The following is a 17,818-nucleotide window of genomic DNA, read 5'->3' on the forward strand; positions in this document are numbered from 1 at the left end:
TATAGCTACACCCTGTTCCCTTTGCTTCTGGGCAGGAACAAGGAGGTTTTTTCTGCACCATGCTCACCACCTGCACTTAAATTTTGCACTATACCTTCTCAGCATTTTAATTCCATTAATTTAGGTTTGGAAATAACTCTTAACTAGTTTGAACGGCAGATATCAAGTCAATTAGGAGATTACAAATTGAATTGCAAATTTATCATCACACAATCTGCAGCACTCAAGGTCATTATTTGCATCAAACAAGAGACAACCCATATACGTTTAGAATAAAAAAAAAGTGTTAGAAATACATTTAAACTACAAAGAAGAAATAATGCTGCATCTGTAAGATCATAAAGGAGATATCAAACACATCTGGAATAAACCAGAATACTGCATGAGCTCTGCAACATGTTGGTTAATTAACACCATTTTATGGAGACTTAATTGCAGCAATTTCTGAGGTCAGAAAAGTCAAGTTTATCTTGAGGGGGCTTTTATCAAACACCCTTTTTGCAAAGTGCTGCCCACAGACGAACAATATACAGAAAACAATAAACCAAAGCAGCAGGATGGTTTAAATAATAAGTACATAAATAAATAAAACAGAGAACATTTACAGGTAGTGACATTTAATAGCACTAATGAGCCAAATGTGTGCAGTGGTTTGTGTGTTTTTGTGTGGAAGTGGGGGTTGACACAAAGCATTCTTAATGACCATCATCAACATTACCATCATCATCATCAGAGACATGGCATTTCAGGAGCGCCATTATCATCATTATTACGGCTAATATTACTGATGATGAGGCTTTCACAGCCTCTTCTAGGCCCTGACTAAGGTATCACCATGGAAACGGATGTCAGAAAAGAGCATAGCTTTATTGAATTACTCGATGAAGCTATTCTTACCAAATGGGCCATGAGTGTTGCACAGTCTGGGTATAGAAAGGAAGCAGAAATGTAAGAAGGTCCAGAGAAGAGATGAGTGAGACTGAGGGGCGGGAAAAAAACAAGGAAAGAAATGAGACAGATTAAATATAAGTGGAATAAAAAGAGACAGATGATAGGAAACAGTGGTAGCACAGAGAGGCATGTGATTGTGACGAGACACAGATCCACTGGTACTGGACAGCCTAAATATCAGCACAGAGGAATACTGTCTGATGGCCGGAAACAATGAAAGTGATTCACCAACATAACCACAGTGAGATAATAGATAATCATCAGTATTTATTCATTTATTCTAATGTATAAAGTGTGTGAGTAATTTCCCTTAGCCTTATGTTATCAGCTATTTCTTTGGGGGATTTTTTTCTTGCTTTTTGATTGTTTGCTTTTGTCTGTTTGTTAGTTTAGCTTTTTGCTTTATTTTTCTTTTTTTTCTAGAATAGAATAGAATGCCTTTATTGTCATTATACAAATTGTACAACGAGATTACTTGGCTTCACCTTAAAGTGCACACAGCTAAAAACAAAAAAACAACAAGAACAAGAATATGGGTCAAAAAAAAGAAAAAAGAGTGACCCTAGTTAACGGAAGGTGCTCTTTGCTCTTTAAATGTCATATAATTACTTAAAGTGCAAAAAAAAGAAGCGACATTCGCTCATACAAGTACCAAACCAATACTAGTTCACCAATAATAATAACAATAGTACATATATATGTATGTATATATATATATATATATATATATATATATATATATATATATATATATATATATTTGTTGTGCTTATCACAACCCTGTAAGGTTGAGTTAAGCCCTCATCCCCTCTAATAAAAATCATTGATTCCTTACTTTTAACATGAAATCACATGCTTTTGAATTGCCCCCAGGGACAAATAAAGTTTTTTTGAATTGAAATTTCAACAAAAATATTGTGGTTTAAAACACGGGTTGCTCAAACTTTACTCACTTTAACGCTTAACACAAGCTGCGCTGCGCTTCTTTACGGCTTTACAACAGTAGCTGCTAATGGTCATAGTTTATCTTGTTCATGTTTTGGACAAAGAATAAGTAGGTCAATTTGTGGCTGATGACAGGGGTCGATAATCTGTGGAATCAGTATCAACAGTAGAGGGCATCTACTGTCTGACACGATCTCAAAGACTGTTCCTAAATACAATCCTTATGTGCTGACATGTTATAAAGAGTAACATCTCCATGTGCAAGTGTTGTTACTTTGGGGAAAAAACAAACATGTATTTTTAAAAATCATTTAAAAAAAAAAAAACACAATACCCTCCTGGCTACCTCAACCTCTGTATGTTCCCACACTATCCAACATAAAGTCATAAATCTGAGGGTTTTTTTTAAATCTTATTCATCACAAGTTGCTGTTTTCATTGCAGAGAAAAGTTTCTACTTTTTGTTTGAATGAACTGTTGATCTGTTCAATTTCTGGCAAACTAAATAAACAACATTTAAAATTAACTGCAGTCAAAAATGATCTTCTAGCCTTCTGGATTATTACTTTAGAAATATGTTTTTCATCTTGAGGATAAGCTGCAGCAAACATGTACAGAGATGAGCATGAATACAATAAAGACTTTCTTCGTGAATAAAAGTGCATTATTTTAATTTACACATTTCATGTGCACACTGCACCACTTCAGTCTTATATTCTAGTCCACGATTTGTCTTCCAGGAAGAAACATTAAACATTGTGCACTCCATATGAAACATAAGAGGGGAACAACTGAGTGTCAAAGCACGTTTTCACTTTTAGACATTTTTTAGCACACAAATAACAGATTTCTGTTTCTGCTACAGTTTGTTGGGACGTTAAATCATCACCAAAGGAAGACCACACTACGTTTAAACGTAACACTCAACCTCAAAGAACATACCTACTGCTGGGTGGGGTTCTGAAATTCATGCATCAATAGAAATACTTAATTCAGGAGCACAACAAACATCGACAATGTAAATAAAGGGGAGAAATAGACGCAGAAATGGACTGATTTGCAGAGGAGATGCTTGCAATACGTGTGTAGAAGTGTCATTGATCTATTGATTTATCAAGAAATGCTGAGACATACTGACGAGGATGTTCTATCGTTTACGAAGAGGATGATCCTTAAATGCTTTTTTAGTTGCAAAAGTAAAGCTTGATCTTCTCATACACTGACAGACAAGCTTGAAGAACAAGGCCTTTGACCCCCCCCCCCCAAAAAAAAACAACAAACAAACAAACAAAACTAAATTTAAAAAAAACAAAATCAATATTGATCATAAAAAACAGGAGGTGCCACTTTCCACAAGGCATTACTGGCATTAATCTCAAACTTCAATCAATCAGCCAGCCAAGATTGTTCGATTTCAATAATGATATGTGATCTGCAGCTTTTTTGCTGGGTCCCATTCATCCAGACAAAAATCAACACAGGAACAATGTTTTATAAAGTTGTTTTCTGTCTCTCAATTACAGCAGGGATCCTCCAATCAAAAGACAGCTTTTTTTAAGTATACTGTAGTTGGGCTGTCTTTGTATAATATTTACAATAAGTCAGCTTCTTAGTCTTTAGATGTTGCTCTCCTGCTCCTCTTTGACAGATGGAATAGTTTGAGTCCCAACATTTGATTCCTTTGAAATAGTTAATTTACTTCTGCATGTTTGTGTCTCCTCCATTTCTTCTCTTTCAGTCTTTCCGTCCCTTTCCTGTTCCTGCTCCTCTGTTGGTTCAACAGTCTGTGAGAGGCTTTCCTGGTTGCCTTCACTGTGTTTGGGGCTCAGACTGCTGTGTTGATGCTGCTCCTGGTCCTGGCTGTTGAAGAATCTTCGGATGGTGTGTTTGGGCAGACCCAGCTGAGCCGACAAGGTGTGGACCGCCTCCTCATCTGGGTTCAGGCCCACATCCTGGATGAAGCTTTGCAGGATTCCTAGCGCTTCTTGGGACACTCTAAGCCCCTCGCCTTGGACCTCATCTCCTCCTTGAACTTCGTTATCTGAGTCTAAACACACACTGGCCCCATCTTGGTCGTCACTCGACCGCTTTATGGTGAGTTTCTCCTCGACCCCATCCCCTTTTATGTCTCCATTCCTCTCACTTATTCCTACCTCACCATCATTTCTTTCCTTCACCTGCTCTTTGCCTTCACTTTCTTTTTCCCTAAACCTTCCTGGACAGCTCCAGTCCCCTCCAATCATGCTCTTATCTCCCCGTCCCCCCTCAATGCACTCCTTACTGTTCCCTCTCTCACTATTACTACAGCTTCTGCCCTGCAGACGCACCCTTAAATGCCCCCAGTTTCCCCCGACCTCGGACTCAGCCGGTGATGCGGCACATGGTTGCTGTGGAGACAGGTGAGGCCCTGCCTCCGGCTGCAGGGGCTGATGGGGTTGAAGGTGGTGTTGAGGTGGTAGAGGAGAGTTGCGTTGATACTGAGGAAGGAGAAAGAGTGATTGAAGTAATATGTAGGAATACAAGTCTTAATCATTTAAATTACGGAAATTGCTGTGAGTCTAGACGTTTTTTTAAAATACTTTTTTAGTCTTATAAAAAAAATGAATTTAATTTGACTTGCAAATAATTGTATGGATCATAACTAAAGCCTGTCTAAAGAAACAGTTGTATAATTAACTTTACTGCCTAATTATATGTGCTTTGTGTTTTTCTCGACTCATTGAAATTTATTTGAAAGAGAACCGGCATCACACTTTATATTTGTAATTACAAAAACTGTTTGATTTTTATATTAGGAAATTCAAAAAGCTAAGTTTTGGCATAGATTGGTAATGCTTGATTATTTTTTATAGGAGTTGAACATAATTTTAGTGCCTACATTTGAGGCACTTTCTCCCTCTGTTTGAGCTCACTTTGAAATGATGTATTTCTGAAAATACTCAGATATATTCACGCTTACTGACTACAGAACTGATCCAAGCCAAGATAAGGAAAAGTAGTCTTTATTTCTTGCTTTTAACCTTTTATACTTGATGCAAAATGCTGTACTTTCCCAAACGGAGAGATGCAGAACTAGTTTTAGACATGTTAACTGCAAGTGTGCAATAATTTAGCTATTCCTCCTCCATACTAAAGCTATTGAAGTGAAATACATTTAACTTAGGAACCTTTATTGCTTGTAAGATACCTGTGAAAGATACATTGGCATTGAATGTGGTACTATGACTTTATATATACCTTTTTCTATATAGTATGCTTTTCAAAAAATGCCTACAATTTCTTGTCATTCTTAGTAAATGTATTCTAAAGTGATCCCACTATGGTGGGGGACTTGCACGGTTGCATCGATTTGTTCAGAGCTGCATGTCATCATGTTGTGTCGATCTTGTTCTTTTTGTCTCACCAGTGCATTGTCGTTGCTGAGCAGTGACAGTCTGTCACTGCAGTGCTGCTGTGCAATTGAGCTGCTGCTCTCCTGCTCGTAGATGGCGTCTCTTTCAGTCTGTGGCAGACTGAGAAAGCGGCGGATCATGCAGAGGTTCTCCCACAGGGTGCGGTTGTCCGGGCTGGGATCCTCCTTCCAACGCAGTAACTCACACAGCCAGCCCTGCAAGAAGAGCGGTAACACTTTATTTAAATATTAAACATTCAACTACAGAAGCTTCGATTTAAAAAAAAAAAAAGAAAGAACATTAATAAAAGGATTTTAGCCAACAACTCTGTTCTGCTGCATAATGTCCTGCTTAATTGCCAATATATAATAAACTAACCATAAGCTATGCTAATCAAGTCAATATTCTGTTAATTAGTTCATTAATTATTGAATTTTTCTAGATTAAGAAGCTCATCTTGTTATACCTCAGAGGATCTCTACACAGTTGTGTGTTTCTCCTGAGATAAGAGTCAGATAGAATGAATTCATTTTCTATTTTCATAACCCTGCATATTGTTTGGTGTTATTTGAGCGCTACGTTAAGCTAAGCTAACTTGAGCTTTCTGATGTTTACGCAAACAAATAACAGCACTAATCAGAGAAATGCCTGTTTATTTCTACTTTTCAGGACTATGGAGGCATGACCACGTGATACAGGACTTTGGTCAAAGCTTTTAAGTTATCTCAACTATTTAGGAATACATTTCGTGAAATATGTTGTCTCGAATGAGACCACGCATGCATCTACATTTAAGCCAAGCTAACCTCAGCTTTTTAAAATCTCGAGCAGCTTGCACGAATAAGAATTATTAAGGAATTAATAACTTTGTCTGGCATTAAAAATGGGACTAAAGGAAAATGTAAAAAGTATTTGCAGTATGCTCAACTAAGTCAGGTTTGTCAAGAAAATGCATGCTGCAATCTTCAAAAACATTTAATAAATCCTCATTGTGAACCTCCGGCATGAGGCACATCAAAATTGCCATGGCAACTTTGTGAATAAGTGTAAGTTTTGATCATTATCATCATTATCAACATACACCCACTCTCCTATTATAGTTGTCACTTAAGTATGAATTCCCAACCTTCTTCTACCCAATATAGCCACTTGTTTTAAATCTGCTTTTTTACTGAGTCTCTTTTGTAGTTTGCTCTTCATGCACAACCATAAAATAACAGTTTTGATCATCTTCTAATCGAAAAGGCCAAAGATGATGGAGAGATTTTCTAATTAGTTTGAATTATATCCTGCATCAGGAGGGAAGAAACTTGCAAGTGGCAGACTGACAAATGTAAAGCCGAGCTAGTTTCTGATTCATAGACTGGAGCGTGATTACGTTTGCAAGAAGGCTGATGCACACACACAGATTCGCATAAGCACACCTGGCGATAACCCAAGTCTAACACACAATGCCATCCAGATGCACAGTGCAGATAGAACAGAGCGATCCAGCACGGTTCTCCCTGCCAAACAGCCGGGTAATATGGGGAAAGAGAGAGTGTGAGTGAGAGTGGAAAAGAGAAGTAGAGAGAACTTCGTGAAAATGAAGGTTAAAGAGAGGCCAGTGAAGAAGAGATACAAAAATCCCTCAGGGGGTTTGGACCACCTGTCTGTACTGACATGACCGCTCAATGACCTCCAAACATCTTCATGGTTGGAGGGGAAAAAAAGCAAGACAGGAACAAAGGAAGAAAGAAAGAAACCATAAGATAAAGAAAGGAAAAGGGTGAAAATTGGAGACATGCACGAGAGGAAGAGAAAATGAGACAGCTAAAATCCCCCCATTCCATGAAGGGAAATTATCCTCAAAACAAAAGGCAATAACAAGCTTATGGGGCCGCCATAAAAACGAGAACAATAAACACTCAAATCATGTGTGTATTAGTGCATCTGTGTGTGTTTGTTGGCTATTGCATGAATACATTTACTTGTACAGAATGTCTATGTGAACAAATACGTGGTGTGTATATCTGAGTGTGCATGTGTTTTTGTATGGTGACTATTAAAGCGATAATTTAGGACACAATAGCAGTCTGATGCACTGATGATAGTCCTCTGCAGAGTACAGCTGCTGGTTGATTATCTGGGCTTTCCTCCACACACAAACACAAACACACACACACACACAAACACACACACACACACACACACACACACACAGAAACACACTATGGAGATGTATTTATCATGGAACGAAATATGTATTATCAAGCAGTAGAAAGGATTGGGGTGCAATATGTGCATGTTTAGGATAGAGCATCTTCCTCCGATTCACACCAGCAAGCAAGTACCTGACTCTTGGAGGCAGCCACCTTTGCAAACAAAGCCTGAGACACTTTGGCTCTCTTCATCTCGTGCTGAATCTCCTCGTAGATAGAAGCACTCACGTTGAGAACACAACTGTCTGTCCTTAAACTTCTGTCTCCTGCAACTGGGGACAGTCTTGCCTGAAACAAACAATAAAACAGAAGAACAAGAGAATTGGGGTTGATTGTTAGACAGAGCTAGCCTATCAGTATTTGGAATTTGCAACCAAGTGACATGACATCCAAGCAGAGCAAAGACCTCATCAACCCCACATTAAAAAAAGACCTCCTTTTAAGAATGGTGAAAGGGAAAGCCAGTGAGGGATTGTATCCTTTATGAGCTGAAGCTCAATATCCTTACTAAGGTGTTATTTCTAGGAGACAGCATGAACCAGCGCACGTTACTTCCTCCCTGGCTGGGGAAGCAGCTGGCAACCTGATGTAGGATATTATAGAAAACGTGGCAGTCTGCTCCCTCTCCAGGCCGACAGAGGGGAGTCAGCGGTGCTGTGCATGAGGATCTGGCCGTACCAGATTGGGAGTAAACGGAGAAAACAGTAGATGAAAAAGATGATGAAAAATAAACTACCGACAGGATGTAATAAACACATGGCTTGAGAAAGCGGTGAAAGTATGTTATATAATCTGTCCTGCACGGTGGTGTATATAAAGGATAGAACCGCAGAACATTATTTTTGACCTCAACTGAGATAGACATTTTCTTGCCTTTTTGTTAAATGAAACCGATGCATGTGTATATATGTATTGTATGTTTGTGATCATTTATTAATGTTTAAGTTTAATAAAAAATAACAAATAAATACAAATAAAGGATAGAAGTTTTTTAGCTGGTAATGAAACATGCTAAAATTAATAATGATGTGTCTCTATGAACAACAAAATCAAACTAAACCACCAGAGACAATAGTGGTTAATTCTATTCATTACTAATGCCTATCACCCAGGCTATGAGCAGGTTAGCAGAAAATTGTCTGTGAGCTTGGAATTTGATAATTTTTGTTTCTTTTTTTTCAATCTTTAACCTGTTTCATCCTTGTTTTTCTGGCCCTTTAAGTATGGTATGTTACAACCAAGCATCTGAAATCTGACACATAAGATTTAGGTTATATTTCACGTTTTCTTAAATTAAGAAAAAGAAGAAATACAAATCATTCTCCAGCAGCTTTTTTTCTATAATTCCTCTCTCTCTCTCTGATTTCTTGCAGGCGGACCTGTGTAGGTCTTGGTGGTGTGTTGTTGCAGCTGGGAGTGAATCCAGTCAGGCTCCTGTCTTTCTCCTCTTGGTAGATGCGCTCCCTCTCAGCTTCAGGCAGCTGCAGAAAGCTGTACATGGCTCGCAGGTTTACCAGGAGAGACTGGGAGGCATGTTTAGGATCTTCCTCCTTCCGCAGGATCTCAGACAACAAGCCCTGGTAAATGTTTTGGTACAAACAGAAGTAAATAATAAGTAAATTTGAAAAGTAATGCTGTGTATGGCCTTTATAAATTAAATGATTTCTTTTCATATAAATATATAGAAAGTTTCTTATAAGTCTGAAGAATGTAACTATAGCTCCATCATCGCTCTCATTCTCAGAGTTACAGTAACTTGGGGTTTAATGTTGCCAAGCTTTACAAGCTACTCAGCCAATTCTCAGTCACTTCTGAGCGCTCTTCTAGTCTGTCAAGCTCGCATTATTGGAGTTTTATTTGAGAAAAGTCTTCAAACATCTCATGCAGATTGTGGGGATTCCATCCTAAAAGGAAATCAGATTTTAAGTTGGAAGAGGAAAAAGGGGAAACAGCCTTCTTATTCAAATCATGGATCATCTTTAGATACTCGCTAACTCCTTCTTTCAACTTGAAGGAGGCTTTACATGAATCGCTAAATGATAAATGCTTCAATCAAGTCGATGTGGCAGGTTGGCATCATGCCCGATTTGTACGGCTGGCACTGAGGCACCTTGGACTTGGCACGGGGGGAACACGGATGGATAATAACTACCTCTGCTTATTGTGATGAAAATGATAATGGCGGTGGAAATAATAATAATAACAATGGCCTGTCTTCTGAGCCCCATTTCTGTGGGCGTGGTGGTTAATGCAAGATGATGGACACAGATAAAGTGGCAATTTAGTCTTTGAGGTAGATATGGATACTAAATAAGGGAACGACAGATAACAAAAGATGGGCTGACAGATCACAGCAGGAGATAATAAAAGAATAAAAAGGGTTGTCAGAGTGAACAGTAGTGAGCTGGAGGGACAGTAAGATAGAGAAAAAGGTGGAGAGGGAGACAACATTTCTCCAAGGGGTTGTGATTGGTTGGCCTAGCAGCTGCTTCAGTGTTGGCAACAGCTTTGTGCTGCAGAGAGCTGGCACAAACACACACACACACACACACACACACACACACACACACAAACATACACACATGCATGGGGGGAGGGGGCACTGCAGCAAAGGCCATGCCAATGTGCCAACTATGAAATACACACAATCACAGGACACATTTACGAACAACCAAAGCACCAGAAAATACTGACAACAGATAATTGCTAGCAAACATATTCCACCTCAAAGTGTTCAATACCTGGGTCCTGTTAAATGCGACTCGAGCAAAGATGGCCTGAGAGATGCCCGCTCTCTTCAGCTCCTCCCTCACACAGTGGTAGACATCACTCGGCACGTCTGTTAGCCCCACGGAGGACCCAGCTGATGTATGGATTTGTGATCCGGGTGCAGGGCCTCCTCCTGGGCCACAGTATGCCTGTTGCAGGGCTTGAGATTCAGGGGGTTTGGAGAGGACCTTAGGTGGTGCCCTCCCTACAGGCGGATGATTGAGATACTGCGGTGGAGGCGATGGGTGACCCTGCTCTGCTAGCATGCGGCTAACAGCATACTGCTGGTTGAGAAACTGGGCCATCACTAGCTGCTGGTTGACCATTTGAGAGCTGAGCGGTTGGGTTACTAAGCTGTGAGGGTGCAGGCCAAGAGGGGAACGGCCACATATGTTGGGTACTTCTCCACGAGAGAAAAGAAGGGTGGAGCTCTTCTCAGGTGGGCTACTTGTGATTGGTTGCTGGGTCAGGGTGACATGCGTAGATTGGTCAACGAAGCTGTCAATCTCTGGAGCAAAAAGAGAAAACATGCATTGATAAGTACTGCAGTTAGAATTGACTCCTAAAATGAAGCCATCTTGAAGATTTTTAACACATTGTGGGTGGTAGAAAGAAACCTCTAGAGCAGTGGTGTCCAAACTTTTTTTCTTGCGGGCCATAATAGTCGGGTTAAAATCGCTCACGGGCCACAGGGTTTGTTTGTTTTTTTCAAATATTGGAAGGAACTTTTTGAATTTTGACCACTTCAAAAAATAATGTAAATACACAATAACTAATTGCAGTGGGAAACTGTTATGTTCTAATTTTTTGGAAAGAATAGTCAGGTTTTTATAGCTCTCCCTCGCTAACAAGAAAAAGAAAAAGAACGAAATATGCCATCTGATGAGGCCTGGGGCCAAAATCTTCTGATTCTTCGAACGAAGTCAAGGGCCACAAACAATCCACTCAAGGGCCACAAATGGCCCCCGGGCCGCACTTTGGACACCCCTGCTCTAGAGACACCTGGTTCAGGCAGATTATTACCTGCTGATGTGTCTGGTTTTGCTTTCCTTGCCACTTTTGATAAGTGCTTGCTCATTTTTGAATTCAAGTTGGCTCTCTGACTGTAGTATAGTATAGTATAGACTGTAATATAAAACCGATACCAATTTGGACCTGCTCCACAAGTAAAGCATCCTTAGGTAGCTTTTGTTGGTTTGGGGATAAATACAAACTGATAGATTAATTAAAAATTTTTGAGCCATACCAGTAGCTATAGACAGAAGACTATATGAACCATTATGAGCTTTTACATTTCAAAGTTGTAGTTTGATTAATGTCCTATGTTATTATTTTTATGAATTGGCTATTTCTCAGGAGGGAAAGTTTAAGGGTTTACAAATGGTATACACTGAAGGAATCTGATTAAATTATTGTTTTACTACTGGTGAAAGTCCAGAGGAAACATCGGTTCAGATTTCTAGGTAAAACACCGTATTTGATAACCCATTAGGTACCAAAAGCAAAATAATTACAGCTAATATGAGCATTTAAGCATTTGTTGTTCAATCAATCAATCTGTATTTGTATTGCACAAGTTCATAACAAATGTTATCTCAAGAGACGTGACTACAAAAAGCAGGTTAAGGACTTTCCTTATTTCTTTATTTACATACCCAACGTGAATCCATCATGAGCACAGCACTAAGCATCATTTACTATTGTTAACATCAGAGTTCACTGAGGCCAGCTTAAATAACCCTTTGCAAGAAAAGTACAACTTTCCTGTCATGTACTGTTCATGAATAGGAAGTGGTTGAAAGGTAATGCTAGTTGTTGCCTTGAGTTACTGTATGAGTTAGCAAAAAAATAGTTAGCTCGAGTCTTGCTCAAATATCTTCCAGTTTCTTTATAGCCCGTTGTCTTTCCTGTGGCTGATAAATTGGGAAGTGATGAAATGCTAACCACAAGCCATAAGCAATACAACACAATATTTTTTTAATGAAAGAATTTTTGCTTTCACCCCCGAGCTGGATGTCAAATAGCTTCGGTACGAAAAAAAATTGCATATTTGATGATTGTAAGAAGTAAATATTCATTCCAACTGCTTAGACAGTACACAGTAATGAAGATAGGTAGTATTATATTTACTAATAGTGAATTCTATAACACCTATCAGGCATACTCAGTGTTTGAAGGCTTGTTAGAAACCCCTCACCCTTGAAGCTTTTGGTCCTCCTGAAGTGTTTGTACCATCGACCGAACTCGTGACACTTGGCAGATGAGACGTTTGCATAGTAAGTACTATTTACAATAGATGATATCATACTCTGAAACAGAGGAAGGAAAGACAATAGAAATTCATTACATTTTCCAAGCGCTTGGTATGGGCGGCGGGGGTGTCTCAGCTGTTCACACATCTGATATTAATGGACTTAGATCTGTGTTATTAAAAAGACCCCCAGGTAAATAAGATAATAAAGACAGATGAGTGTGTCAGTGTGTGAGAGTTCTGTGTGTGTGTGTGTGTGTGTTTACAACATGTAAATGCACATATGTGTTTGTGCATGCATGTGTATGTAATAAAACACACACACACACACACACACACACACACACACCACACCACACACACAAGAGGTCATCAGAGACGATGCCGCTCTGTCTCTCACAATCACACATACGCACACAAAAATACACAGGCACAGCTTCTCCCCAAAGACCATCCTGTGCAATCTTTACATCTGATTACACCTTTCATCTTCTCATATTTATTTTAATCTGCTCCTCGCAAACAACAGAGGGGGTAATGGGAGTGATAGGAGGGGGGGGGGGGGAGGGGGGGAGGGAGAATTGGCTTGTGTCAGATTAGGGAGAGATAGTGAAAATGTCTCTTATCAAACTGTAGATGTCCTATGCTGCCTTAGGCAAACAAAGAGGCAGAATAAGTTGATAATTATGAATATTCACAAAGAAGCCATCCCAAAATACTGCATCATTAACGTAATATTATTCCTCCAGTTGTGTCTCTGTTTGCTGAATTGGAAGGAGATCTTAAAATCAGATTTGGATGATCTTGCTGAATCAGTCAAGAGTGCAGGAAAAGAATCGCGATAGGCAGATGGAGCAGGCGAGAGTAAGACGGTGAGCGAGGCTGACAGACGGACAGACAGATACATTGACAGGTTGGCAGGAGAAATGAATCAAGATAGTCAGCACCCCAGGCGGTAGGGCTTTTTAAGAGATAGCCATCTCTCGTTATCTGTCTCTCCCGCTCTCACTCTGCCCCCACACTTTATCTCCCGCTGCATCTGGATTTCCCGTCAATACTATTGGACCACATGCTCACCCTGCCTCATGCGTCAAACATACACACAAACACAGCAGCAGGACATGGAAGGGCAAAGACATTGAAGGCACACTTTAACACACTTCAGCAGGATTTAATTCTCTCTGTTTGTGCATGCTCTGTCTTTGAATTCATGCCGCATGTTCATGTGTGTGGCTCTTTGTGTTGTACCTGGGACAGGGGACACTCCTTAGCTAGGGTGCTCTGGTTCATGTCCTTGAGGAGTTCCTTCAAAGCATTTCTCACTGTAGAGTGACTCCACTGCTCTGCTGGCAAATCCTCTAATTTGGGGCAACTACACAAAAAGCACATTTGCATCCAGTTGCAGCATTTTTAAGTACTAAAGGATGAAAGAAAACACAAGGAATCTGCACAGCACTTCAATAAAGTTCAACAATCAACAATCTGACTGCTTTCTCTACAACTTAATCTCAGGAAAACGCTAAGACTCTTGGGTGCCATTAATGTCACTTACTTAATGGCATCTTTCAGTGATTACTTTTTCTGATGACATTTAGGGTTACAAATTTACATTTAAAGCCAATAAAGACATAGGCCTACGCCCCTTTCCTACATGAACTTTTGACCTTTTCGAGATAATTTGGGACATTCAGGCCCAAACCTTTTCAGGAACTTGACTTTCAAACACAACACATTACTCTGTTTGGTTTAGGTGAGGGGAGAGGGCACAAGGTAGAGTGAGCAGGAGGAGGAGACTGACGACTGTTTTTTGTATGATGTCGCCACTACATGTAACACACTTGTATAAAAGAAATATACAGATCATTGAGGTGAGCTGTAAAGAATATACAGCGGCGAAACTCCACTCAACAGCAAAGATGTCAAAAATCCTGCACCCGACCCAGACCATGTTGGGAAATGTTCAAGAGTGCAGTGCATGTATGAAAGGCTATACAGTGCACTGTTTCCATAGGCTGATCATTCTGATGGCTAAACTGAACTTCATGGGCACAGCATCCTTTAAGTTTGCTTAGGCATGAATGAATCTCCCAGCATGCACTGTGTGATGTGCAAGCATGATACATTTTCAGTATGAGGATGTTAAAAAAGATAGCCAATGAACCTACGATTAAAGTCATGTACTTAGCACAGGGAAAACATCTTTTTTTTTTGAGATAATTGGCTTCATTGCAGACATTTAAGGTAACAGGTGCAAAAACTTACATTTAAAGATACCTGAATTCAGTTGATTAAATGTCATTAGTAAAATAGGTATTTTTATAACAAAATATCTGCTGCTTGTATAAACACTGAGTCTGGATCTTGTAATGTAAATAATAACCTTACAAAATTGGAACAACTAAAAGTACCACTGTGAAAAAAGTGAAAAGAACATTTATTGTTGAGAAACGTTACAGGAAACAACGTTTAATGTCTCCCTCCATTAAAATACACATCAATATTTATTGCAACAAGCATATAAAATCACTCATTGAACTTTATCTGATGGCATTTAAACTGTCAAAACATAAGGAATTTGATCAGGAGACTGCCAAACAGATTTGATTTACAGTTGACTGTAAAAGAGGTTTGATTCGGTCCGTGCCCCTTAGTAGGTTTATTTCTTATCAGAGGGATGGTGGATGGTTTGAACACCTGAATGAAGAGTGCAGATAGAGAGGGTCTTACCTGTGCAGCTGGATTTTAAGGGTAATAATATGGTGAACATCCTGCAGCATATCTGCCACTGTTGCATCAGGAGCATCTGTTACACAGGAAAGAGGCACGGGGTTCCACCTGCCCACCTGAATCAGACCTGAACATTTAAACACTAAAGTGAATATGGTTTGAAAGAGATGCACATGTGTTCTCTTTTTACAAGTTAATGTTTTTTACCTTTAGCTTGTGCAGCAGAGCTGTGCGAGTAACCGAGCGTCAGCAGGGCCATCTCTATCAGTTGGTTAAATAGCAGGTCTCTTTTGACCAACACGAACTCAGCATGTTCTTCTCTCCTTTCTCTTTCCAGAGCACTTTCCTTGTGCTCCACCACGCAGAACACAGGCAACAGACTCCCTGAGGTGATGGACACAAATAAGGAGAAATGACCCACGCTAAAAGGAATTCAAAACTGTTAGATTTTTGGATTGTTTTTTAATACACTTGATTATATTTCCAACCCTGCTATATTCTCTAAACTCTAATTTAACCCAAAAACATTTTCTTTTCCCCATATGAACCCAAGTTAGAAATAATACATCAGATGGCATGTGGGCGTCATAATAACTGTACTAAAGACCCAATCTGTAACACAATGTTTCCAGTAAGTGTAATTAAATAATCTTTTTAAAGAAAACTTCCTACCTTTGCTATGCCAGCTCTTGCTCTGTGGCCTCACTGTGGTGGGCTTCTGGGCCAGGCTGAGGTTTTTGGCCACAGGGCTCCCCTGCTTGCTTCTCTCCTGGGTTGAGGGTCCCGCTCCGATCTGCTCCAGTCTAGCCAGCTTGGCAGGCGGAGGCCGGGGGTCTAAAAGGGGATCTGTGCCCTCGGGTTTCTTTGCTCCATTACACAGGACATCCATCTGTTGTTTTGCACTAATACAGAGACAGGCATGCTGAAAATTCAAACACTGTAGCAGTAAATCCTTCCTTGGTATCAGCATATAGCTTTTTTGTACGGGTAAGCTGATATCATATGGACTTCTCCGAGAGAAATGTATAGTTCTAGTATAGTTATTGTCATTGATGAAGAAAAGTCTACATACAGAATGTCAATAAAGAAAATCTGAGCATATGAGTCCAATTAGCCACTTTGGATACTTGGTGAGAGACTGTAAATAGCCTTTTTCTTTCATGTACTGACTCTAAATATTAGAAAGCGAAGACACATACACACACTCAGGTCTGAAGGATATCCGGGTCAGTAAAAGGGGGTGACCTTCACCCACATGCAGCGATGAGGATAACCCTCTAAATCCAGTAAAAATCCAGTTAACGATGGAGCGCAGTTTCCCAGACTGCTGTCATCTCCAGGCGCGCGACACTGATTCAGTTCATCTTCAGCACCGTATTGCGCGCTGATCGTCCCACGTCTGATCAAGCTGAAGTTTGATCGAGGAGAAACCAACCTGTTTCGGTCCGCACAACGTGCATGTCCAACCTGCCATCATGCATTAGCATTCCGACTGTACTCATGTTTTATTCCAGAAACGCGTCTCATTGCCGTCAGTACTGGTCCGTTCACTCACTTGGATCGTCTCTCAAACATCAACATTACCTCGTGTTTTGCAGTCGCTTTAGTATTGTGTCTATGGGCTACCTCCTGTTCTCCAACCGCGCTTCGCTTTCCGGTGCAATGATAAATTTGGCCTCAGCGTAAGTTCAAGCCGACCTCCCATCCAGAACATCGGGACTGAGGATCAGCTGTTACCGTGGGTCAGGCTCCAGAGAGAACAATATTCGGCTCTGAGCTCCTGGAGTGCATTCCCTATCATACACAAGGCTACAGCAGTGACTCCGGGACAGCACTTCAAAGCCCTATGCGCACGCAAAGAGAGAGCGAGAGGGAGAGAGAGAGAGAGAGAGAGAGAGAGAAGCACACACTCACACACATACACACACTCATAAATACGTGGACCCAGCTGTATTAGCATATGGTGTAATAATGAATTCACGAGCGCGCTCCGTAAATGTATTAAATGTGACAATTGCGCATAAATCTATTTATTATTTTCCACCGCATGCTGTGCACGCACTTATTATTGTCTTTAGGGTATTGGAGCTCTCCATGGTAACAAAGTGGAGCAGCACGAGGAGAACTGGCTGACTGATATTAACTTTTGAACGATGAGGTTAAATCCTCACCAGAGTTGGGTTTTTTTTAGGATGCAGTTAATAACACCTGTTAGTCTAATCACAGCCACCAACAACCACTTTATTCATCACAATTCCAGAAGTATTCGCCACAGCAAATATAAACAGTATGCATATTGTACATTATATTGACCCAGTATTCATTTAAGTACATATATTATACTTTCCTTCATTGCCGATGTTTTTTTTAAGCTGAATGCATGTAATCTATGGAATATACAATTTTATACTAAAATAAATGTCATTTTGCTTTGTATTAGTACACTGACGTGCAGTATTTTATAAAGTTTAGTAGACAGTAAGGTGTTATCTCTTACTATTCAGATACACTTTATACTAAATTTAAGATACTACATTATATTATGTTGTAATGGTGTTATAGTATACCTGAGTATATCTGAA

The 17,818-nt window shown here is 39.9% G+C and overlaps 1 protein-coding gene across 4 annotated transcripts; it reads right to left on the bottom strand.

The window, feature by feature from the left end:
- Positions 1 to 2,548: 2,548 nt before the first annotated feature.
- On the bottom strand, positions 2,549 to 17,080 carry satb1a (SATB homeobox 1a). 4 transcript variants are annotated; one of them, XM_079367949.1, is made up of 11 exons: positions 16,436 to 17,080; positions 15,909 to 16,138; positions 15,444 to 15,620; positions 15,237 to 15,363; positions 13,758 to 13,881; positions 12,456 to 12,567; positions 10,231 to 10,766; positions 8,869 to 9,066; positions 7,622 to 7,777; positions 5,300 to 5,503; positions 2,549 to 4,373 (listed from the first exon to the last, which is right to left on the bottom strand). In XM_079367949.1, exons 2-11 carry the CDS (start codon positions 16,123 to 16,125, stop codon positions 3,513 to 3,515), a joined length of 2,712 nt encoding a protein of 903 aa, XP_079224075.1. In that variant the 5' UTR covers positions 16,126 to 16,138; positions 16,436 to 17,080; the 3' UTR covers positions 2,549 to 3,512. The 4 variants fall into 4 exon arrangements, with proteins under 4 accessions (XP_079224075.1, XP_079224074.1, XP_079224076.1 ...); XM_079367948.1 differs by lacking the exon at positions 16,436 to 17,080 and having other exon boundaries at positions 15,909 to 16,426; XM_079367950.1 differs by lacking the exons at positions 8,869 to 9,066; positions 16,436 to 17,080 and having other exon boundaries at positions 15,909 to 16,426.
- Positions 17,081 to 17,818: the final 738 nt, after the last annotated feature.

The sequence above is a fragment of the Symphodus melops genome (genome assembly GCF_947650265.1).
Source record: "Symphodus melops genome assembly, chromosome: 18".
Classification (NCBI taxonomy): domain Eukaryota; kingdom Metazoa; phylum Chordata; class Actinopteri; order Labriformes; family Labridae; genus Symphodus; species Symphodus melops.